Below are 24,049 nucleotides of genomic sequence, written 5' to 3'. Positions count from 1 at the left end.
CCCCTTGCCTGGTCTGGGTTTGCGCTGCAAGCCTCACCTTGTCATGGATGAGTATTGAGATTTTCCCTATTACTTCTTTCTCCGATGGGTGTGCTCTTGTACAAAAGCGTCTTGCTTCCCACTTCCTTCCTCCATTCAGAACTTCACTTCACGTCTCCCTTTGGAACAAACTCCCCTTCAAGTCCTCAGCCGCCCACCTCGTCAGCTCAAGACTTGTGCCCTCCTGCTCGATCCTCTTACACATCTCTGAGAGTGAATCACTTACACATACACACACGCTTACTCGCAATTAAGCGAACGATATCGACGACTTTGACTAGTTATAAAACTAGCCTAACTTGACGACTGGACACTCATCAGCAACCTCATCTCGCCTTGCCTCATTCATCAGGTCACATCACCTCTTGGAAGCAAGTCTAAGTCTCGAACTAGCCCAGGCCAGGACCAGCAAAGAAAGGGAAATACACCCCCTCGTAATAATCGGCCCCGTTCGTCTGACCCACACTCATTCGACCATCCGACCGGCGCCACTGCAGCGTGCCTTGTGCCTGAACTCAACTACGAGCTGAGAAAGCTACGCTACGCTACCGTATTACGGCAACGACCCGTCCATCCCCATCCCCATACATCCCATCCCCTTGACGGAAACCAAAGCTCGAGTCACCCCAAATAAAAAAAAAAGGTTTCCCCTTATTGGATCTTGTTACTTATTTGGGCTGTTGCGCAAAAAGCATAACTTTCTCTCACATCCACCCTTAACGAGCCCCCTTTCTCTCACTCACTCCTCAAGAGACTCACCTGTCCGCCTTTCGTTCATCTGCAATACAATACCAATACGTCTGCGACATCATCTCTCGCTCGTGTTGCCTATTCCAACGTTCCGGTGTCGACGTCTCTCGCCAAACTCAACCATCACTTACCACCACTCCTTTACCTGTCCGAAACACGCTCCAATTATATTGGTGACGCTCGCATCTTGAATACCATTCGGCTTTCTGTTTCTCTGCCGCTTCAATCTTTTAGCCAATCCGCGCTCACATTCGCTCAATACCCTTTGTTCACTCTGTCGCACCAAGACGAGTATTCCTTGTAAGTCAAAATCGCTTACCAAAATCACTTCAAGTCCTCGCGCTGGTGCCTGTCTTGGTCTTCCTTTGAGATACCGATAACAGCCTGCCTCCTTCATTCCATTGTCCTATATATATACTTCCGCGATCCTTCCGCCTTTTCATATGCATTACACACCTCATTCACCCCCACAGCATGACTGACCAGCAACACAGCAGCAACCACCACCACCACAACAACAACTCATTCATTTACACGTTCTCGCAACAACAGACAACATGATTGAAGGATCATCAACACCCTCTAACATGGGCCGAGGAGCCTACGACACAACCGGCTGCCCCAAGCCCCCGCCCCGCCCCAGACCCTCATAAGAGGCCACCTCGCTTGGATTGTTGGATAAACTCTACATGTATCCCAACCTAATGCGACTGACGACCACGCCAAAGCCGGGCCACGCTGGCGGTTAGGCCTGTCCGGCGATGACACGACACTGCGACTGTACTGTTACAGACGCGCACTTCTCACTCTTCCGCCTGTCTTCCCTTCGACTCTAAGCGATTTTTCTAATTACGACACCATTTTAATCACTTTCAGCAGCCAAGGAACCGAATAACTCCCGGCTCTTAATGCGTTCCGAATACACTTTTTAATACACATTCCTGTCGAAAACCATATACACAACGGCTCGGAGCCATCCCTTGCTTCCCAGCAGCAAGCGGAAATTTCAAGGGAAGGACTTTTTTCTTGGGAACGAATGCACTCATTGATTTGAATGAGTGTCGATTTTCTTATTTTTCACTTCCTGATTCGTGGCGACGCGAAGTTTGTTTTTATCATATTGGGCTCAGCAACGCGGCGTTTGAACATAGACGGGAACCAAAAAACGGGATTTGTTTTAATTTCTTGTCTTCGAGTTTCATCTTCACAGCAGCGTCCTTGTCGGCTCCAGGTCTCGAGTCGTCTTTCGGTATCCACAGTCTCTCCCTCGACAACCAATCTGAACCTACAGCACCCACTCACGTCAGGGCGTTCTGAGTCGGAATGCAGATCTGGCTGGGATGGGAATGTCTCAGATCGCCTCCACAGCGCAGCGCAGCGCAGCACGACAAGGGTTGGCGAGCATACTTGGAGAGAAAGTAGATGACCGAAACCGAGCAGAGACAGCAACGACAAGGAAGACCTGACGACGGAGCCAAGAAGATCGAATGCCACGAGGACATATTTTGGAGTTCAATTTCAGCAAGGGTTTCGGATAAGGATCACAAAAACTGGGACCGGATGGGAAAAGATGTTCATTTTGCATATAGACTTGGGGGACTTTGTTTACCTTTTTGCTTTTTTGTTTTCTCCGTTTACTCTCGGTTCCCACCTTGCTTGCACAGTTTTCCATCTGGCCAGCTTCTCTCGTTTCTTCTTTTTTCTACTGTTACTTTTTATTATTCCTGGATTGGACCGCTGTTGTAGTTTGGGCTCCCTCGCGGGAGGACCAACAGCAGAGGGATATGTTGCTGTATTCCCGTGTACTATTTTTGTATTGGTGTACAAGACACGGCAAGGCTATTGGAAGAGGATTGAGGAGGGGGAAGAGGAAAGCGATACCGATGCTCTGGCCGTGTTGAGAGAGCACTTGGGCTGGACTCAGGATTGATAGAAGATACCCCCTACTACGCGCTTCCCCCCTCGAAGCCTCTGGACTGTATAGTATTATTTTATAAGACGGAAGACATTTAGCTACACAGCTCACGGAGATTACGAGGAGAGAAATACAAATAATGGAAATATTCAATAACTATCATTGGCCTCGAATGCAGCATGTGACTTGAAGAGGAAGAATGTAATGTTATGGTATGGTATCGCAAGAAATCTATTTTGAGTGTTGGCCAAGATGATCGTTGGTGAGTTATCGTATACTCGCTGCGTTTACCTCGTTTGGGAACGTCGAGGCGAGGAGGAGAAGATGGGAATCACTTGGTCGAGAGATTGTTTGCTATGCTCGAAGCCGTAGTTTGTGTGACGAGCGGGTAGTGGATGACGAACCGGGAGAACTTGGAAGATCCCGAGGATTTAGGGAACGTACGTTTGTTTGTTACCTTAGCAAGGTACGTATGCACATACATAGTGATCAGACAATTACTTCTTTTAGTATTACCAAAGGGAACAATAATTACGTGCTTATTACAGAAAGAGATTGGTTGGGGTGACGCGCGCGTACAAAGTACCTTTATTTATCCATACCTTAGTGTAAGATACTTTACTTGGATTGGGCTGGAATGTGATGGATGTCTACGTTTTAGAATGGGATAGCACCTTTACTAGGTAAGGTAGGGAATGAATGGCCAATACTCTAGAGTCTAGAGAATGGGTTGAATACGAAGAGACAGCCCAGCCTAGAGTTGTACCAAAGTGGTCTATCGGGAAGGAGAGTAAAATGTGTAATTAACACGTTAATTAAAATGTAATTAATGGATTGGATGTCACTGTAAGTGCTACAAGGTTGAAGCATCGTTGTTGGGTCAATAATACTCTAGTACCCGACCGTAGGCAATTTAGCATAAACGCGCCTCGTGCGAGATTATGACAACAAGGGGCCGGCATTGACATTTACGACAGAGACGAGTCAGTAAAATGTTGCCTAACAGGTCCTGAGAATTCCCACCCAAAAATACATACTTTTTCACAGTCGACACAAGGTCCGACCTTGGTTTTGGCGCTTGGGCAATGAATGGTAGCTCGTTAATTGACTTTCAGGGGGGGCCTTGACACACAATGATTCAGCTATGATGACCATGGGAGGACTACGGATGGCTGATTCCGGCGCTTGGAAAGTCAAAGCAACAGAGTCAAGAATTAGAGGGAGAATAAAGTATTTCGTCATAATCAGAGGGAAAAGAGTTGTTGGATGGCGGGCTAAGTTTTTGGTAATAGAGATCCTTGCCCTGGAGGCGTTTGAATGTCGCCCGCTTCATAACCGTAAGAGTAGAGCAAATGTTTGTGGCCAAGTCTCAGGTGATATTTGTTGGTTGCCCTCAGAAGCGAAAACGAATACAACGACAAGATCTGAAAGGATAAGGTAGAGCAGGCATCACGCGATGAGAGACAGGTCCAGATTCAAAGATGGGCTAATAGAGACTGATTAACATGCCACTCACTACATTCAGTAAGAATCTCACAGGTTCAACCAAAGACTCGCGCTCGGTGACACAAGCAGAAGCAGAAGATTACCAGCCGAGGCTGATTCGTTCCACGTACAGTATCCGTACCTTAAAGTCAAGAACCCGTCTCACAACACATGCAGTACTTGTCAAACAATCAATCGATGTCTTGTCTCGGTAACTAATTGGAAAAAAAAGAGACGTCGGTGGCCGGGGTACAGATACGAGTCGCGACGAGACAACAAAAGAAGCAATTCGTGAGATAAGAGTCTCGATTGGTTGGATTGGATCGACAGTTTGTTTGCGAGGTTGGTTGACTACGAGAATAGAAAAGTTTGCGTTTGAATATGAACTGAAACAGAGTAACAGATCAGATCTCAAGAGAGAAAACAATCAGGTATTGTATGTACTGTTTGGCTCAGAAGAAGCAATGATGATGAATGAGAGAACAAAGCCAACAGCCATTAATGGATAAACTAAACAATTACGAACCAACCCAACCCAACCCAACCCAACCCAATCCAACCCAATCCAACCCAACAAGACGAGACGAGACAAAAAGGTTAATTACGATACCTTGCATAAAGTGGATGCATGAGGCGTCATAATGAGAAAAGAGACAAACGATAAAACAGATTCGCTCAGTAAAAAAAGAAAGAATATTCCAGACCGACACCAGAAGCAAAGACAAGAGAAGACGTTATTTCTTCTTTCTTTCTTTCTTTTCTTAGTCTACGCCGTGAATAATGAGTGAGCTACCTAACTCACTGACTAAACAACTCAGCTAGAGATGCTAAAAAAGAATTGAGTCTAAGTCGATTAACCCCTGAAAATGATAAATAGGCTAATGCAAGATGACATTGACAGCTTCCTCCTTTAGGCTGGGGTACAGAACCTTCTCATCCCAAGTCTGCGTCTGGTACCGGTACGTACCGATTGTACATGAGCCTTTGCCGTCTTGGTCATGGTGAAACCGGGCTAATGCAGCCTGGCTCCCGGGACCGAAGCGTTGGGAAGGTGAGGTGGAGAATGCGATTTCTTAAGGCAGGTGCAGAAAGAAGAAGCAGAAGCGAAAGGAAGGTACAAGGGAAGGGGGAGGAGGGTGTGAGACGAAGGAAAAATACGAGAAGGGAAAAGGAAGGAAAGAAAAATGGAAGCACCTACTGTGCATATTGATTAATCAAAGAGGCGAGACGGGAATCTTGCATGGACATGGAATAACGACAAGGAAGGAGCAGGAGCAGGGACAGGAGAAGGGACAGGGGGTCAAGGAGGTGTGTCCCTAACACACACAGTATCCATATTCATAGCACCCTGACCTCATGCTCGGTGATGGTGTCAATCAAGTGGACACATCAAAGCGTTTGTCTAGGTTTGTTTCTTCTGCGACTTTGGAAAGGATGAGGCTGTATTATTGAACCTCAAAGGTCAAGGGCGGAAAGAAGAAAATTCAGTAACTAAAAAAAAAATAAAAAAAAAATAAAAAAAATAAAAAAAAAGGACTAGGGATACAATACGATAAAAACTAGTCCTAATCAAAGACAAGATCGAGTTAATGGTCGTGATGGTCTACCCAAATACTATCACTCGGCATATGCTTCCGTCACAACCGCATCGGATACTAAGACAGCCACTTCAATATCTTAAGTTCAATAGTATTAGCCAGGCAAACATGATGTAAGACACCTACCTATAGTTACAAATAATATAGAACAAATCTGCCTTGCCCTGCTTTCTAGCGCGTATCATCCTCAGCGAATACCGCCCCGATATACCTTCTCCAAACCCAACACGCAGCAAAAACAAAAACAACCGTTTCACAACGAGGCTGAAGACCGAGAAAAATTTTTGCTTTCTCTCTACCGAACCCAGCAACTTGGTAACATCGAAGACCAGGCTGCAACGTCGCAGCACTAAGCGCAAACACCAAAAGCTGAGACCATGATATTCTCCATCCGGGGAGCTGCTGGCAAGTTGCCTAGTACCTACTGTACATGTCAGTAGCGAAAGGGGGCTCGTGCAAGAAGATGAAAGAGAAAACTTCTTTTCTGCTTCTATGGAGACATGTTGAACCGAGGCCACAGTATCCCCAGAAGTGGACATGGCCAAAGTTGACAGATCGTCATCTCGGCATTGTTTTTGTCTTCTTCTCGCGTTACTGTTCAAACAAACCCATATCCATGCTATATCCTTACCCATGCTATACAATCCATGTCTGACGAAAGAAGAAAAGTCTAAACAAAATGGTTCCTGCAACTGGGCGTTTATTTCAGCCTGTCTTCTTCTCAACCCTTGTTCTTCTAACCGTTCGCCTAGACAGTTCGTCTCTGCCAGGTCAACAGCACGGATATGGTCATGTGTCTCTCGGAACCAGATACCCTTGCTTGCCGTCCCAGCCACCCGGGACTTATTGATGTACAGTGCAGTACCGATCCATTCTGTCGGTCCTGATTCTGACGGGGCTGAGCTTTGGTTTGGCTTTGGCTTTGGTCATGGCCATGAGCTGGGGATGTGATTCCCCGTGCCTTCGGCGAGGGCCGTACTCTAGAAGGGTCCAAGCCTCAAGCCTCAAGGGATGATGATATCGCTTGAGCCTCAGGTGGCAATGACAGATGCTCCTCGCATGCTAAACCGCAATGGTCGACCGGTTGGAAATCTTAATATACTTGTCTCACTTCAGGCTCTCAGGGTTCAAAACGGTTTGATTAAGGTATTCCAAAGAATCAGATTAAATCTTCGGTTAAGTGTTTCTGCGTATGGCCTGATTCAGTGGGCAAGTTGGAGAGATTGCAGTGCTCATGTTGTCAGCATTTAATGTTCATATTATCACAAAACATAATTTGCATTGGCTGTAAAGAACTTATAACATTTGAGAAGCAGTCACTTGAAATTTGTGCATATGGAACATCACTTAGCATAATAATGCTTCATGGGCTAAGTCGTATCTTGATTGCGGCTCTTTAGCATCAGACGATAGTAGTAGGTCTGTATCCATATCATTTTGTAGAGAACACTTTCCAACAGCCCGGCACTTGGGCAAATGACCGCAGAGAGGCTTCGCATTTTCACCTACTGACTGGTTATGGCTCTGTATCGATTACGTTCTCTATGCTGTTATAAATCTAATATAGTCTACCTGTCTTGGTTACAGCTCAGGGTAAACATCACTGCAACTATTAGCATAGGTAGAACCCACAAATGGCGAATCAACTCACCTTCGCCTCTGAAGAGGCATCTCCCTCCTAACCTTCTCCAAATGCGCAAGGTCGATATCAACAAACCCAATTCCACCCTCCGCGCCATCCTCAGCAGTCCCCTGAGGCTCTCCCTCTTTCACGCCCTTCAACTTCAGGACTACATTCCCCCATGGATCAGCAACAATACTCTGTCCCCAACTAGCTCGCTTCTCGTTATGTCTTCCAACTTGTGCTGCTGCAATGACATAGCTCTGTGTCTCAATGGCCCTGGCTCGGAGAAGAGTCTCCCAATGTGCTGCACCTGTTCGAAGGGTGAATGCACTTGGGTATGTGATGATCTGCGCTGGCTTGTTCTTCCATGCGCTGTGAGGTCCTGGCTGTGCGAGTGCTAATCCTGCCTCAGGGAATCGCAAGTCAAAGCAGATGAGGCTTCCGATACGGCCTATGGGGGAGTCAAACGGTGCTGTAAGGCTTGTTCCAGGCTGCACTGTTGCACTCTCCTTTAGACCACCATAGTCAAACACATGGAGCTTATCATATGTTGTTGCATCGTTGATGTCTCCGTTGGCAGTGATATACAACGCGCGGTTGAGAATCCTCTTTGATTGGTCTTGTCCCTCTTCACGATGGTGAATACCCACATGGATAGCGACGTTGTGCTCACGAGCTGCCTCCTGGAGACCCTTTACGAAGGGGGACGTCGACTGTGGCTCTGCAAGTTGCAGTGATGTCTGTCCATCTGGGGCGATATAGTCTGAAGCCTCAGGGAGGAAGAGTACCTAGCATCGCTGCATGTAAGTATACCGTGTGCGCAAGATCAAAAGCCACCCGAAGAGAAGTATCGCCGTTTCGGGTATACGATGAGACATATTCCCAACCGACGTAAAGAGGTCTTACAGCTTGGGCCCTTGATCATGTCTCACGGTTCCACGAACCGACTGACCCCCTCGAATCCAGATCATGTGTCTCCTTACGACAACTGACAAGTCGAATCGCTAGTCTCCATCTCGATCGAGGGATGTAGAGATTCCTCGAGGCTAGACACTCGTCCATGCCCAACAAGATCCAACAAGATTCAACTCACTTTTGCTTGACCCCGCGCCGCACTCGCCACCAACTTGACACACTGTTCCAGATTACCCTTGATCGACGCCGTTGAGCAGATCTGGCCGATTGCCTAGGCCCATACCGTTAGATAGTCCATACCGGCTTGAAGCAAGGGATCTCTCAATAGAGCAAGACTAGAGCGAGGAACTCTGGGAACCAACCGCGATTGCCATGATGATCGCCTCCCGTATCGCCGAGAGCACGAATCCTCCCGAACGGGTATGAGATCTAGTTATTGGGTGCTTAATTAGTCTCCCATTCTCCCTTGTGGCTGTGACTGAATGGGGAAGTACTTGGAGCCTTGAGGTGAGGGTGGGTTTGTCTTGAACTCAACAGAATGTGGCGTTGTCTATGTTTCTTTGCGACAGGTCGATCTGGACCCTTTTAAGGAATCAATTAAATTGTAGAGACAAAAAGAATCGACTCTTTTCGATTGTTGATTATGAAGGGAGGGGAAATGGCGATTCCGCAATAGTTGATAGTCCCACTTTTCTAAGCACATCAGACAGACGAAGCATTTGTAATTGACTCTCACTAAGGTACCTTATCTATCGCAAAGGTCAAAGAGCCATTTCTCCCTTGATTCAACATAGGAATGTTTCCGTCACCCAACACCAACAAAATACTCATCACGAGATCAACTTAAAGTTCAAGTTCAGGTTGGGTCAGGCCAAGTTCATAAGGGGTCTATTCTTTCATCTCTCCCTAGAAGACTTTTGTCCCTTCACTTCTCTCCCCAAACTATAGCCCTTTTCGCCGAGCTCCAAGCTTCAGAAAAGTAGGGTGAAAATGGCTGAAAGAAAGGCCTAAGAAATACATGGCGCACCCATGTTCCTATGGTGTACGCCTAAACAGCATTGTCGAATTCCCTCAGTCTCAAAAGAATCCCCATCCTTCATGCCATCAAAGTCTCTCCTCTCCCATTCGATTTCCTGTAGTGCATGCCAAATAAAAAAGGGCTGCCTTTCCCCAAGTCATGCCTTTAGTAAGAAAAAACATAAAACGCCGTGCTAAGTAATATCAAGCCATGCACGCTGCGCAGGGTATCTTCTTCCACTAGCTGATCATCCCTAGCCCTGGCCGTGTGTCACGAAATCTCATCTCACATCTTCCCTATCCCATTACCTCGCCGTATTTTGATAGTTATAGTATGTTGTGATGTGCTGTGCTTATTTGGGGTTCGATGCGTCCAGATAAAGGTATGCTTTTTGAAGCGCCTTGCCTTCTCTTCCATCCCTTTCTAATACTGAAACCCAATCGCGAAGCTGGATATTTCGCCCCTTTTCTTTATCCTCTCTCCATGTGCCAAGTCGGTTGCGGCCCTCGGTAGTCATGGCCATGTTTGCAGGTGCCGGCGCCGCTCCTAGCCCTCCGGGCCCTTTTCCGGCACCCGGAGCGTTTCTGGTCGGCGTACTGGTACCGCTGCCTCGAGTCATCCAGTCGTATGTCTTGCCAGCCTTCTTTTTACCGAACAGTCCACTCTTACCTCCGAAGCCAGCAAAGAGGCTACTCGTGGTGTTTTGGCTCTGATGACTGTCAATCTCAGCAGCCTTCATCTGCTGGTTCTTCTTCATCTCCTTCTTCGTCATTGCTTTTGGAGCTTCTGGCGCTACAGCACCAGGAGTGCCAGGCGCCACGCTACCAGCACGCGATGTCGTGGCTCCCGAGTCTGGTATACCATCCTTGCGTTTTTGACGCTTGCGGAGTCGTGCCTCTTCCCAGTCACGCTCCTGTCTAGCAAGGTCCCGCATCGTCGTTGTCATATACGACGACACTTTAGGCAGCTTGACTGGAGGCGCGCCGTTGGTCAATCCAGCTGCATCGCTGGAGCCTGTAGAGTGTGAGTAAAAACTGAATACGTACCGCCGGTTCAACTTACGCTTCAATGGATTCGTGCTATCCCCGTTCGCACTCTCCACATGGGTCCCATCGACACCGTTGACTGCATCCGCTGGCTTCTCAATGGGCTCCAGAGGCTCAGCATTCATGGGAGCTGCCGCTGGAGTCCATTCCTCAGGTATATCGCCATGAGATGTCCTTTGCCTATTCGTTGCCACTACATGTGCATCTTCCACTAATTCTCGGAGTCGCTGCTTTGTGGCAATAGACATCAATGCCAACTGATCAACTAGAAAAGCATCGTGTGGAATGTATGAGCCGGTTGTATGAACCATGGTCGAGTCTGGGCCTGGAGTCACTTTAACAGTCACCTTTGGCGCAGGAAATTGTTCCGGGAGCCTCATCTTTCCCATGGTTTGACTGTTGTTCTTCAGATCCAAGTTCAGCGCCAGGTGATGTTCTCGTGCGATCTTATCCGCACGTCGATGCAGCAAGGCGACCAGCAAAAAAGGATCACTTATCTCCTGTGTCCGCTGAAGTGCAAGTCGCATCGACGACTCTGACCAAGCCCTCTCTGCTTGCTGTGCAGCAAACTGATCCTGTGGTTGATCCGGAACAGACTGGGCAGGCTGGTTTGCGGGCCCGGCACCGTAGAAGCTCGACTTTGGCCCCGGTGGCTGGTGGGCAAAGCCCGTCCGCGCTTCGTCGAAACCGGTCGCGTAGAGGTCGTTCATATACTGTTCCTCAGCTCGAAGATCGATGCCAGTACCAGCAAGTGAATCTGTCACATCGTATTCGTAATCCTTGGTTGGCCGCTCTGCTGGCCTCTGCGGAGGCCCCATGACTCCGGGGCCAGGAGTTGGGGTCATTAGCTGACCAGGAGTAGGTACAGGAACAGGTGTCATTGTGGCATTAGTATATTGAGGTATAGGCTGCTGTAGCTGCTGGGTCTGCTGAATCGGAGGTGTTGAATTCGGTCGTACGTCAGGGAGATTAAGGCCAGGCGTTGTGTGCCCGTTGGTGTAGGGTGTGGCATACGGTTGTGGCAGAGCAGGGCTTTGCGCAAACGCAGGAGATCCAGCCCCAGCAGGCGGCGTAGCTGTAGCGCCTGGACTCGCGGCGTAAGGGGATGTAGCATATGGCGATTCGGGTTGCGAGGATGGTCCGTCGGTTCGAGCTCGTTTCTGCGGTGGGAGGGCGAAGCTGGACTGCGACGCGGCAGGCGAGGGTGAATGCTGCGGTGGAGAGAATGCGCGAGGCGGCACCTGCACCTGCGTCTGAGGCTGAGGTTGAGCCATGATGAGTTTTCCTGTTCGTGATTGCTTTGTCGGTCGAGAGGCGAGCCCCGGTCGAGGATAAAGAAAGTTGGAAGAAATGCGTGAGTTGAGTGTGTTAGCTCAGCAGGCAGATGAGCCTGTCAAATCAATCGCGACGCCTCCCATCCGACGCGCTTAATCTCGGCGGGGCACTCGGAAAAGCTGTAAAAATGTTCGGCAGGTGAGAGATCCGCTATCAGAAAGCGCTCAAACTTCGTTTCGAGATGGAGGCGCTGGATATCGTCGTTGGGCGAAGGTGTTAGCTCGCTGGGGGTTGGCTATGAAGGAGGCAGCTTCGCCTGTAAAACGGAGGTCGCGTAGTTTTAACGTCACGTGCGCAGAGCCTCCTCCCGTAAAATACGTACGTAGCCGTCCTTGAGAAAGCCACCACCTAAAGCAAGCTCCCGTCAACTAAAAGCCGGCTTTTATCCGTTCATTGTTCAAAGAAACGCGTCTGCCTCGTTTTTGCCCGTGCTGCCCGCCTATTTCATTCATCCATTCATTAATTGATATAGTGATCTGATCTCTTTGTTATCCCTGCGGCCAGTTGCTGTCATTAGCTGTGAACAGCAGCCTTCTATCGGAGAGCTTGTGGCCCAAGGCTGCTTCTACTAATAATCTATATAGAACCTCGACGTCGAATGTGAGCTGGACCATAGCTCGGCGGATCTACAACAATGGCATCCAAACGAAAGGCTTCTGCCATGAACGCGGCTGCGGCGGAAGAGCCAGTAGATCCTTCAGATGAACTTATGTTTCTTTGCCTGGGAGGAGGAAACGAAGTGGGAAGGTCATGTCATATTATTCAATACAAGGGAAAGACGGTCATGGTAAGAATAGGTCGATAAGTCTATCCGCATACTTGTCTAATGCCCTTTATCAGCTTGATGCCGGCCAACATCCCGCATACGATGGACTCGCTGCACTGCCCTTCTACGACGATTTCGATCTTAGCACTGTCGACGTGCTTCTCATCAGCCAGTAAGCGACCCCCTTCTTTCCACTCCCGCAACGACGTACATAGGCTGGACAGGGCGAGGGACGACTTTGTGTTTTGATATTATGTGATGTGATAGATCGGATGGTACAGAACCGCCTCGTATTGCGTTGTGCTATCGCGGCCTGTACCGTGCTCGCGTGATGACGACATCCACGACTTTGCTTTCTTGTATGCCAGATCAATACAATACAGTTTGCCCGTTTCCCTTACCTTACGCCCTTGCTGTTCGTCCTTGTGATGCCGTCCTGTCCTGAATCGCCAGTCGCCAATATCATCTCTAGATAGCCAGATGCCATCAGAGGATTCCAGCTAATCAGCCATAGTTTTCACATCGACCATGCAGCATCGTTACCATATGTTCTCGCAAAGACGAACTTCAGGGGTCGTGTCTTTATGACCCATCCCACAAAGGCCATCTACAAGTGGCTTATTCAGGACAGTGTTCGAGTGGGCAATACTTCATCCAATCCTACTACACAGCCAGTGTATACTGAGCAAGACCATCTAAACACATTTCCTCAGATCGAGGCCATCGACTACCACACAACTCATACTATCTCCTCCATCAGAATCACCCCTTACCCTGCCGGCCATGTTCTTGGTGCTGCCATGTTCCTTATCGAGATTGCTGGCCTCAACATCTTCTTCACAGGTGACTACTCTCGCGAACAAGATCGACATTTGGTCTCAGCAGAGGTTCCTAAGGGCGTCAAGATTGACGTTCTTATCACCGAATCCACCTACGGCATTGCTTCTCATGTCCCTCGCCTCGAGAGAGAACAGGCCCTTATGAAGTCCATCACAAGTATCCTCAACCGAGGCGGCCGTGTCCTCATGCCAGTCTTTGCCCTCGGACGAGCTCAGGAGCTACTCTTGATTCTCGACGAGTACTGGGGCAAGCATGCTGACTTCCAGAAGTACCCCATCTACTATGCCAGCAACCTTGCCAGGAAGTGTATGCTCATCTACCAGACCTACGTTGGTGCCATGAACGACAATATCAAACGCTTGTTCCGTGAGCGAATGGCCGAGGCAGAGGCGTCTGGCGATGGAGCTGGTAAGGGTGGACCGTGGGACTTTAAGTACATCCGCTCTCTCAAGAACTTGGACAGGTTCGACGATGTTGGCGGTTGTGTTATGCTTGCCAGTCCTGGTATGCTTCAGAATGGTGTCAGTCGTGAGCTACTAGAACGGTGGGCGCCCAGCGAGAAGAATGGTGTGATCATCACGGGTTACAGCGTCGAAGGCACAATGGCTAAGCAGATCATGCAAGAACCTGATCAGATCCAGGCAGTTATGACTCGTAGTATGGCGGGCGCTCGTCGACTGCCCGGAGGAGATGGCGAGAAAGTCCTCATTCCTCGAAGGTGTAGTGTCCAGGAATACTCTTTCGCGGCTCACGTCGATGGCGTTGAGAACCGTGAATTTATCGAAGAAGTTGCAGCTCCTGTCGTTGTACGTCTGCCTCCTCTCTCCTTCATCACCAAACAGTATGCTAACGTTTGTGATAGATTCTTGTTCATGGCGAACAGCACAACATGATGCGTCTCAAATCCAAACTCCTCTCCCTCAACGCAAACAAAACTGCAAAGGTCAAAGTCTACTCACCCCGCAACTGTGAAGAGCTTCGTATCCCCTTCAAAGCCGACAAGACTGCCAAGGTTGTTGGAAAACTTGCGTCGGTCCAGCCTCCTCAGAGCATTCATCCTGATCAAAGTGCTGCACCTCCTCTCGTTACTGGCGTGCTCGTCCAGAACGACTTCAAGCTTTCTCTCATGGCGCCCGAGGATCTCCGCGAGTACGCAGGCCTAAACACAACCACCATCACCTGCAAGCAGCGTCTGACCCTCAGTGCTGCAGGTGTCGACCTCGTCAAGTGGGCCCTCGAGGGCACGTTTGGCAACATCGAAGAACTCCCCGAGATGCGCCGTGGAAAGAATGGTCAAAGCAATGGACATGGCGATCATATGATCACGGATGGCGAGGAAATGAAGCAGGAGGATGCTGATGAAGAGGTTGCTAGCCTCGTTGCAGCTTACCTCGTCATGGGATGTGTCTCAGTCCGATACCGCACAAACGGTGAGGTTGAGCTTGAGTGGGAGGGCAATATGCTCAACGACGGCATCGCCGACTCCGTCATGGCTGTTCTCTTCTCCGTGGAGAGTTCTCCTGCTGCTGTCAAGCGCTCCTCCGCTAAGCACTCACACTCGCACGAGCTACCCGATGTGAACCCTCACCACTCTGCTTCCCCAGAGGAGCGCCTTGAGCGTCTTCTTTGGTTCCTCGAAGCTCAGTTCGGTCAAGACAACGTTGCCCCAGTCACGATCCCCAAACTACCAGCCGTGGAGGACACCGAAGAGAAGATCAAGAAGGACGAGGCCGATGATGCCATGAAGACAGAGGGGGATGGTGAGGATACACAACTCCAGGAGAGACAACAGAAGGAGATTGACAGGCTGCACAAGATTGGTATTCCTGTGCCAGGAGTGTCAATCAAGGTGGATAGGATGAATGCCACGGTTTGGTTGGAAGACCTCGAGGTTGAGTCTAACAATAAGGTTTTTGCAGACAGGGTGAGGGCAGTGGTGGAGAGAGCTGTCGAGGTGACGGCACCTCTTTGGGGATAACAAGGATTTAGCTCCAGAAACGTTCACGGACATGTACAACAAGGCTTGATTCTATTGTTATAAGGGCTGGGAATTATGTGGGCATTCTGTCTGATTATCAGACAGCTTGACTTCTAAGTCAGAAAACTTGGCAAAAGCCCAGAGTTTCTAATGTTGCACTATGCTACCTATGATACAATAAAAATACCACTGTCTACTGCTATAAAAAAAAAGGCAACCTATACGCGAACCCTTCCAATTAACCCAAGTAATCCTTGAGCTCTTCCGACTCTTCCAGCAGGGTGTTAAACGAGAAAGGCGCAAAAGGCCAACCCGCAAACTCTGCGAACTTGGAGAACGACTCGACCCAAGCGAGACGGAGGGAGTGCAACATGGCACTGGTACCCTCCATACAAACGAGAATAGCAATGGCTGGGATGTGTTAGTGAACAATCAAGATAGAAGGGATTGGCAATGCTTACTCAAGAAGAACCACATAGTAAAACAAACAACAATCATGATGACACCGACAACGCCGCTCATTTTGAGGGCAGGGCCAAGGGTCATAGACCAAAGCACAATACTCAGCTGTTGATGAGCGAGAGACAAAGCCCAAAGTCGGAGGTAGGAGGCAGTGTGAGAGACACAGTTCAGACAGAATTCTAGCCATTTGTTAACAAAGTGCAATGCCATTGTAGATTGAGATAAACTTACCAATTGTGTGAATGACCTGGTGGATCATAACCTCACTAAACTCGAACTCCTCATGCTCCTCACTAATGTTCTGAGAGATCATAGCAACTCCCTCGCCATCTTCGTCGAAGCTGTTGCCGTGGCCATTGGCGTCTTCATCATCGCCGTCCAAAGCACTAACTCGAGAGGTTTCACCTATGCTACGGTAACCCTTGGCGCGAGCACGGCTGTTCTCCCATCGAAGATAGAAAGGCTTGAGGAAGAGGAGGATGGGAACTTGGACGAAAGCCAAGAGCAAGAGAATGACTTGGACAACAGACTGTCCAGCGTAAAGCTCTTCGCCCTCAGGAATAGTTCCAGGCTGGAGGAACATGTAAATAAGCATGTTGAGCAGTCCAGGAGGTTGGCGGCCAGTGCCCAGCCAATCAACAGACCATTTGTAAACAATGCAAATAACAAGGTAGCCAAAGATGGACTGGAAGAAGATCATGCCAGGGATGAAGTTACCCCAGATGTCAATGGGCTTCTTGAAGTGGCGAGCATTGATGTAAGAGAAGCAGAGCGAGTAGGTCATGTGTGCCCAGCCCAGAAGGATACTCATCTTCATCTTCAAACTGTTGCTGAAGAGGAGGTCATTCTCACTTCCGTGCCATGCATAATCCAAACCGAAGGGGTAACGGTGACCATCTTCCCTTAGAGTGGCAACGATGCTTGTAGTGTTGGTATAGTTCTCGGGCTTCTTAAACTCCCAAGCACTCTCAAACAGAGTCATGGACATAGAAAAGACATCATTGTAGATGAGACCGGTAAAAACAGAGAAAACAGCCATAACCAGGGCAATGTATCGGCCGTAGAAGATCATGGCAAACAGCTCGAAGCTGACCTTCTTCAGTGACTTCTCCCAGTAAATCATAGCGAGAGCAGCTGAAAGCATGATGATGGCATGGCCGAAATCACCGAACATGACAGCGAACAGGAAAGGGAAGGTGACAAAAACAGGAATGGCCGGGTTGACCTCCTGGTACGTGGCGGTACCATAAGCATTGACGATGGTCTGGAAACCTTCGGTGATCTTGTTGGTCTTAAGGTAAGTAGGCGGCGTCTTGTTGGTCTGAATCTTATTGATAATAGAAGGGACGGAGAGGCCAGCTCTGTTAGTAACATCCTGAAGGGTCGTCCTGATCAGGGGAAGATCATTGGTAGGTACCCAGGCTTCGGCAATGAGAGTTCGCCGAGCGCTATCATAGGAGAAGTTGTTGAGTGCGTTATACACGGCCTTTTCCTTGGCGACAAGAACCATCCAGGCAGACAGCGACTGAGAGATCTGATTAAGCTCTGCCTGAAGAGTGGCCTGGGTGTTTTGTAGAACGTTCTGGACATCCTCCAGGCGGTTGTTGACCTCGTGGATCTGGTCACGTCGAAGATCACTGTTCTCGTCGACATTGTAAACATCAGCGCCCATGGACTCGGAGATCTTACGGATCTTGTTGAGAATCTCCTTGCCGTGAGCGAAAATAACGAAGACGTTCTTGTTGATGGCCTCGTTGTTGGTAGGATCGATCAAGGGCTCGGGAATCTCAGACTGGTTCATGTAGAGGTTACCGCGCAGTGTTCGCCAGAGGATACGCTCGAAGGAGGCGACTCTGTCTCTAGCAATGACACCAGCGACGAAGCCAATGTTCATGCCGGAGAAAGAACGCTCGGCATCGGGGCCACCCTGGTTTTGCTCAATGTCAGACAGAAGGGGAGCATCGTCGTTATCAGTAGAAGCGCGGATCTCCTCGACATTTCCGTGAGCACGGTCGAAGAAGCTACCGGCCTCACGCAGAACCCATCGCCACTCGGTCAAGTCGCCCTCGCGCTTCTTCAAAGTCTCGTAGCTCTCATTCAGGGCAGAAACTCGCTGTTCCAACTTCTGGCTTCGCTCGGCAAGCTCGTCGATTTCGGAAGTTGAGGGTGACGCAAGTCGCTCGACATCGAGGTCCAGCTTTCGGAGCGGGATTCCGATCTTATCCATCTGAGCGTAGAAGTATCCTGCAATGTGTTAGATTCGTGTGTTCTGGTGGATCCCTTTGGATGACGTACGCAGCTGTCGCTCAACATTGTCGAGTCGTCGAATCTCCTGAGTAAAAGTGCGTTGGAATGCGCTGACATCCTCGTTGAGCTGCATGATGCATCAGTGGATTAGCCTCAGTTCTTGATGCAAGAATTGATGGATGGTTGCCTACGTCGCGGAATTGGCAGAGACCAAGCTCGCCGAGGGCCGTAACAACTTCGCGACCGATTTCATTGGAGACATAGAGTTGTACCATGCTCATGTCCGCAGAGCGGAACGGGGTATCCGGTTTGGGAGCCATGATGCCGTCGAGCACCAAAGCTGTATATGTCGTTGGAGTTGGAGCTTATTCAAGGAGCAAGGCACGCTTTGGCGCGGTTACGTCGCAGGAGGCTGTTCTTGCCACGGCGCCTGGTTGTTCCGGTTTGGGTGCCACGTGATCTTGTTCAGCCACCGTCGTCCAGGCGCCACATCAAGCTTTATGCCACACGGGAAAGCTGCGAGATTGATTTGAGGTAAAGAATAGTTTATCGGTATCGATATTATCTATGGGCACGCCGTCCCCGTCTTCCCTGAAGACAAGGATGTCATCTTTGATCTTGCTGCAGCTCAAAATGGCGGCATTGCTGTGTCGTGCAGCGACTAAATTCTGATAGGCTGGGGCCTGAGTATAACTTCTTACAAGCAGATACAGCCATCCATCACACTAGAAAGGCAGCAACAGAGATTATTTGTTCAGACAAGTCATATATATACACATTCACAGTTATACCAATCAAGATTAATCATTTCATGAAAGTCATTATTGATTATCTACACGTTTTTCCTTCGTCATATCCATGCTTCAGAACGCTTTTTTCCATCAAAATGACTTTGCTTTTATCGCTAAGTTTGACCGCTATGCGCCGGGATATCAAATCAAGATGCAACCCAAATCTACCCATATAAATATCAAACCATAACACCATTAAAAAATGATATGAGAGTAGAGAGATCCGTGCAACTGGTGTCGGAGATTGGCATTTTACAGCCTTCGGCCGAACATGAACGTGCCATACATGCCTCCGACATCGGCCTCCGCAACCGGGATCTTCCTCATGCCCCAGCTCTCAGCGCCCAGCTTCCACCACCGGGCGCCGCTGTCGAGAGAGGCTCCGTCGGTGTTCAAGCGGACTAGCCAGTAACGGCTGCCAAACTCCTTGGGGGTCCATCCTGCACGTTCAAGGTTCTTCTTAGCCTTGGCCGCTCGCTCGTATGCGCGCTCTTCGAGCTCGATAACCTGCAGCGGGGCGGAGGCGGGGGTAAGAAGTGCGCTAGCACTACCGATGATAGTGTCCAGGTCGGAGATATCGAGGTATCGGAGACTGTGAGGAATCCACTCCTGGGCTTGGTACAGGAGCTGGTGGATGTCACGGAGATCGAGGCCTCGGCCGATGGCAAGCTCCTCCAGATGCTGGACCAGAGGGGTGAGAAGAGGAATCTGGGAAGGATCCATTCTGCTACCCTTGAGACTCAGCGATCGAAGGGTAGGGGGCAGTCGGGGAAGAATAGCATCAACATCCGCCTTGCCCAGCAGGAGGTGGCTGCTGGCATTAGTAGCAAGGCTAAGGACAGTGATGGTCTGGATGATCGCGGGATGAGTTGTAACAAACTTGACAACAACTTCAGAGGTCAACTCTCGGCACTTGGCCAAGTTCAGGTGTGTGAGTCTTGCCGTCTCAGGCAAGCTCTGCAACGCCTTGTCGGTCACTCTGGTTCCAGCGAGATCGAGGTGAGTAGCTCGTTCGAGTCGGGGTAGGATGGCCTCGAAGACGGAGCCTGGCAAGTTCAAGCACTTATGGAACGAAATACGGGTAAGAGTCAAAGAATCGGGCCACTGAGCCTGGAGGAGGCTAGTGAACGAATTCTTGAAAGAAGGAGAGGAGCAGCCGCAAAAGTCGATGGCTTGGAGCCGGGGCATTTCGAAGAAGAGCTTCTTGATAACATCAGGTCCAAGATCCTCATCGATATACTCTTGCGCCAGGAACTCCTGCAGGTATGGGGTTAGCTCAAGACATTTGTAGAGTGTCTCGGAAGTCAGGTTTCGAGTCTGGGCTCTCTCGCTTGCAGTAGAGAAGATGGTGGAGGGGTTAAAGTGGCTGAAGTCGAGTCGCCGCACAATAGATGCGAGCGCGGGGTACTCAGTGATGGTTGCGAGGAACTTTCGGAAGATACGAGAGTGAGGAATCGTAATGTGGCGGTAGAGTGTGTTGAGAGTCGCAGCATGAATAGATCGCGAAGTAAGGAGAAGAGCCATAAGGTCGGCATTTCGTGGTGTAAGGCCATTGGGAGGGATCTCGATGACGAGAAGGTCGATAATGGCACCTGTGATCGACAAGTTAGTACAAGGTATGTCATATAATTGGGACCGGGGTTCAGCAGGGTTTATGGCTGATGGCTGAGGAACTCTTTGGCATGCGATGCGCGCACGTTTACGTACCCAAAACTTCGCTGGGGAGTCTCTCGAGAGGGGAGGTTCCGGTCTGGTAGCTGTTGGGTGAAGCCTTCTCAGCGACGGCGGGAGGTGCTGGAGAGCTCCATGTCATGGATAGCTTGTGAAGATCCTCGCAGCTACGGCTGGCGGATTTGCCCTTGATGGGGATCTGCTTCCATCCGCGAAAGTTGTCCGCGGGGAACCAGAAGCCATGAAGCCGACTGTGAGGCTGCGTCAGAGGAGCCTGAAAAGACGGCTGTGCAATCTCAACGGAAGGTGAGGGTGATTCATCGAATACCTCTTCCGGCCCTTGAGTGTAGGAGGAAATCTTTGAGCGGGTGAAAGTCTGGGCTAGGCCATCATCGTTCTCTCGGACAGACGAGAAGGACGATCGAGCAGTCTTGTCGCTGTTGCTGTTGGGAGATTCGGGGCGTGACATTTTGGCCTTGAGCAGAGCAGAAAGGTCAAACTGAGGCACCGCGTGGTGCGTGGGGCTAAGAGGGAGGGCCATTCAATTAAAGATATAAAGATATGCAATGGCCGACCTCAGCGAGAGAGGACGGAAAGGTCAGGTGAGAATAGACTAGGTAGGTAGGCTAGGTAGGAATGAGATCGCCAACCAAACGGTTGGCAAAAATCTCAGGTTTGAATAAAAAGAATATTCACGAAATAGCAGTGGCGTTCTATTAGCCACCGGATCCGGAGTCTTCTTGTTATATGGTGCTGTCTGTATTGTTAAGCTTAGGCCGATAGAGGGCGGCGAGAAGCGATGACGAAATGGTTTGCGATATTCGGAGAGGATATGACCAAGAGATAAGATCTAAAGGTCAGAGGATTCTTTCTTATCGTCAAAATGGTCTGGAATCAAAAAGGAAGAAACAGAGCGACTCGCGCATCAGGGCTCGGGGGGCTTGGGGATAGTTATAAACGAACGAACGACTCCACGAGGCAACTCCATGAAGTTTAGTCTAGTGCAACGACCATTTATTATGACTAGGACTAGGACAAGGAATGGGTAATGGAACTAGGGACGGGACCTCAATGGAGACCTCATGACGGGGACCGGAGGGTCCAAACGCCAGGGAAAGGGATCCAAGACCCAAGACCGAGACGAGACAAGCAGGGCAAGGAAAGGAAAGGCAAGATTCAAGGCGAACCCCGAACGATGAGCAACAGTAAGTAAGAAAAGAAGCTAAGGAGCGGCGCCACTGGGGCCAGTCCAGGGACGTTGGTGTTGGTGTTTGGCACCTCATACTCATGCACGGGGCATTTGTTTAGCTCGGGATCGCACAATATTGGGTAATAGAAATCAAAGACTGGATGGACTTTTCGGGTCTGGAGACGTCAGGTGAGCATTCGACACGACACCATGGCTTGTCTGTCACAGTCATTCATTACCTGGACTGTCACAGTTGATGCCGTGTCCATCCATCATGAAATCTCGGTCAGTCAAGGATGAATGTCGCAGCTCACCAAGTATCCATCCATTCTATCAAGAACCGCCCAATGATGAATTATTAGCGAGTAATGAGATGTCAAAAGCCGTTGCCGCTCAGAAATCCAATGTCCAAACAAAGAAAAGAATTTCGCTGCAACCGCTAACGCCGGATCGGCCTAAAAAAAAGAGGTGTGCCACTCGATTGGATGAAACAAGTCGAGATTTGGTAATGAGAACGACCTCGCTGAGAAGCCAAGACTAACAGAAAAAATCAACTCCCCAACTGCTTTTGCTTGTCCGTCTGCTAATTTTGTCAAATCTCGTCTTGGCAACAACACGTCAAATTGCACATCATCTTGCTGACCATCAGATGTTTCTACAGTGCAGTCATGTCCTTACCCCAGAATCTTGCATTGCGTCTTCATGTATTCATTTGACGTATATGCTGTATAGTGCAAGTTCGTATAAGTGACATGGCCTTCCATGTTGCAAGTTGTAAAGTCCGCGGACAAGGCTCTTCCACCTAACCGTACTCCTCCTCTATGCGAGACAACCTTTTTGCTGAGCCAGCCAGTGGATTCTTACAGTTCAACAAGAACCAAACGCAACGTAGCAAAACGTAATATAATGACATCCTTCGTCAACGGCTGGACGGCTGCACCTGTAGAGTATGGGTAGAGTAATAGAAACAACACAACCCCGCCTTCGTTTCACAGGAATTGCATCAAAAAGCCCCAGATCTCGAAAACAATAAATCACATATTGACAGATTCGCCGAGATCCTCGTGACCTAAAGAATGTCGGCCACGTCGGGAGTCCAGCAACGCGATTCGGCAATGGCCTTTTCTAAGCATCCGTTCCTTCTAGACCCCCCAAGCTAGAAGCCCCAAGAACGACACCTACGCGAAGAAAAAAAGACATTACTATAGCGTACAGTGGCCACTCAGGTCACAAGGACAGTCTCAAAACAGCAGAGTTTGAGGCGCTGCATGCTCCTCGGTACGAAAAAAGTATCTTTGCCTCAAGATACCTTACCCGCTTTGCACCGCCGGCTTATTACCACCCCCAATCGTACAACGCTGCACTCATGCTCTAACTGTCTCGAGAGACAGAGCCCGCCAGAGAAGACAAATTTGAGAGAATTTAAAAATGCTAATGATACGTAAAAGAGAGGCATTTCCTTCGAGAACCGGCAAAGATGCCGGTCCCCAGATTTCAAATCCTCTAGAAGGGTTCTTTTCAAGTAAACATTACCCTCTCCGGTGGGCATCGTCGTTACCGGCACCCCGTTTCCTCCGGCCCTAGTCGACGCCAACTGGAGCTTAAACACGCCAGGCCGAGACCGACCACGGAGACGAACACCGACTCCAGCCGCCGAGGGACCAGACATGTCAGCCGGGGTCCTATTGTCAGTGGTAACAGAGGCCAATTACGCTAATATCGTAGTATCCTCCCTCCCGAAACCTCATCTCAATGTCAACAGCCTTGAACAACCCCCAAATGCTAAGCACAGACAGCCAAGAAACATACCACGTTCCTGAATCACACTGACCATATGATATGCCATAGTACGACTAGCATCCTGGCAACATGCGATTCAGCTGTTGCACGTGCCTCATAGTGTCTGACCTAGATGAGATTTCTCAGCTCGCCCCCAGAACATCGTGTAATTAAGCTATATCGGCTGTTTCTCCAGATGACATGGGAAAGACACCGCCTCATCAAACATGCACTCCAGACTGAGGCCCCTGAATACCTGTTGAATGCCAACCGAGATCGCGATCATTCAGAAAAGGAGGTTCACAATAGCATTATTGTGCAACATGTTTGTGCATCACCATTGCAGGTCCTCGGAATCATGATCGGATTTCGGTACCATCGTCAAGACTTTCCAGATCTGTGCTTGATTACGAATATATCATCATGACAGTGTAATAACGTGATCTCCTCTCCGCGCCAGCGGACTCGGAGCGCGGCCGGGACACTTACAGCTTATAAGCGCCGTGTACCCGCAGCCGCACCCCCCCCCGGAGCCTATCACCGAAGGTAAAAGGGAGAAGACGGGAGAAGACAAAAAAAGACACCGGCCATTAAGGGGGAC

At 49.4% G+C, this 24,049-nt stretch overlaps 7 protein-coding genes across 11 annotated transcripts; 3 read left to right on the top strand and 4 right to left on the bottom strand.

The window, feature by feature from the left end:
• Positions 1-104: 104 nt before the first annotated feature.
• Positions 105-3,159, top strand: FOXG_17947 (uncharacterized protein). Of its 2 annotated transcripts, none has more exons than XM_018397970.1 (2): positions 105-1,089; positions 1,284-2,871. In XM_018397970.1, exon 2 carries the CDS (start codon positions 1,844-1,846, stop codon positions 2,213-2,215), a length of 372 nt encoding a protein of 123 aa, XP_018233071.1. In that variant the 5' UTR covers positions 105-1,089; positions 1,284-1,843; the 3' UTR covers positions 2,216-2,871. The 2 variants fall into 2 exon arrangements, with proteins under 2 accessions (XP_018233071.1, XP_018233070.1); XM_018397969.1 differs by having other exon boundaries at positions 159-1,089; positions 1,287-3,159.
• A 3,993-nt stretch (positions 3,160-7,152) lies between these two features.
• On the bottom strand, positions 7,153-9,001 carry FOXG_00777 (uncharacterized protein). Of its 3 annotated transcripts, XM_018377358.1 has the most exons (5): positions 8,821-9,001; positions 8,689-8,755; positions 8,505-8,597; positions 7,439-8,199; positions 7,153-7,390 (listed from the first exon to the last, which is right to left on the bottom strand). In XM_018377358.1, the coding sequence occupies exons 2-5, from the start codon at positions 8,698-8,700 to the stop codon at positions 7,369-7,371; spliced, it is 888 nt and encodes a 295-aa protein (XP_018233068.1). In that variant the 5' UTR covers positions 8,701-8,755; positions 8,821-9,001; the 3' UTR covers positions 7,153-7,368. The 3 variants fall into 3 exon arrangements, with proteins under 3 accessions (XP_018233068.1, XP_018233067.1, XP_018233069.1); XM_018377357.1 differs by having other exon boundaries at positions 8,689-9,001; XM_018377359.1 differs by having other exon boundaries at positions 7,153-8,199.
• Positions 9,002-9,029: 28 nt separating this feature from the next.
• Positions 9,030-12,001, bottom strand: FOXG_00776 (uncharacterized protein). Its single transcript, XM_018377356.1, has 2 exons — positions 10,407-12,001; positions 9,030-10,358 (listed from the first exon to the last, which is right to left on the bottom strand). Exons 1-2 carry the CDS (start codon positions 11,662-11,664, stop codon positions 9,697-9,699), a joined length of 1,920 nt encoding a protein of 639 aa, XP_018233066.1. The 5' UTR covers positions 11,665-12,001; the 3' UTR covers positions 9,030-9,696.
• A 5-nt stretch (positions 12,002-12,006) lies between these two features.
• FOXG_17946 (endoribonuclease YSH1) lies at positions 12,007-15,576 on the top strand. The gene is made up of 4 exons (XM_018397968.1): positions 12,007-12,512; positions 12,566-12,663; positions 13,006-14,137; positions 14,194-15,576. The coding sequence occupies exons 1-4, from the start codon at positions 12,360-12,362 to the stop codon at positions 15,307-15,309; spliced, it is 2,499 nt and encodes an 832-aa protein (XP_018233065.1). The 5' UTR covers positions 12,007-12,359; the 3' UTR covers positions 15,310-15,576.
• Positions 14,657-18,480, bottom strand: FOXG_00773 (V-type proton ATPase subunit A). Its single transcript, XM_018377355.1, has 5 exons — positions 18,210-18,480; positions 18,067-18,145; positions 16,003-18,015; positions 15,771-15,950; positions 14,657-15,720 (listed from the first exon to the last, which is right to left on the bottom strand). The coding sequence occupies exons 1-5, from the start codon at positions 18,336-18,338 to the stop codon at positions 15,548-15,550; spliced, it is 2,574 nt and encodes an 857-aa protein (XP_018233064.1). The 5' UTR covers positions 18,339-18,480; the 3' UTR covers positions 14,657-15,547.
• Positions 18,481-18,803: 323 nt separating this feature from the next.
• On the bottom strand, positions 18,804-22,079 carry FOXG_00772 (uncharacterized protein). 2 transcript variants are annotated; one of them, XM_018377354.1, is made up of 3 exons: positions 20,809-22,079; positions 20,517-20,731; positions 18,805-20,401 (listed from the first exon to the last, which is right to left on the bottom strand). In XM_018377354.1, exons 2-3 carry the CDS (start codon positions 20,620-20,622, stop codon positions 19,062-19,064), a joined length of 1,446 nt encoding a protein of 481 aa, XP_018233062.1. In that variant the 5' UTR covers positions 20,623-20,731; positions 20,809-22,079; the 3' UTR covers positions 18,805-19,061. The 2 variants fall into 2 exon arrangements, with proteins under 2 accessions (XP_018233061.1, XP_018233062.1); XM_018377353.1 differs by having other exon boundaries at positions 18,804-20,401; positions 20,517-22,079.
• Positions 21,563-21,679, top strand: FOXG_17945 (uncharacterized protein; the record flags this gene model as incomplete). The annotated part of the gene is made up of 1 exon (XM_018397967.1): positions 21,563-21,679. The coding sequence occupies one exon, from the start codon at positions 21,563-21,565 to the stop codon at positions 21,677-21,679; it is 117 nt and encodes a 38-aa protein (XP_018233063.1).
• Positions 22,080-24,049: the final 1,970 nt, after the last annotated feature.

Source organism: Fusarium oxysporum, chromosome 1, assembly GCF_000149955.1.
Source record: "Fusarium oxysporum f. sp. lycopersici 4287 chromosome 1, whole genome shotgun sequence".
NCBI classification, from domain to species: Eukaryota; Fungi; Ascomycota; class Sordariomycetes; order Hypocreales; family Nectriaceae; genus Fusarium; species Fusarium oxysporum.
The sequence above is the reverse complement of the archived record's forward strand: the minus strand, read 5'-3'. Positions and strand labels throughout refer to the sequence as shown.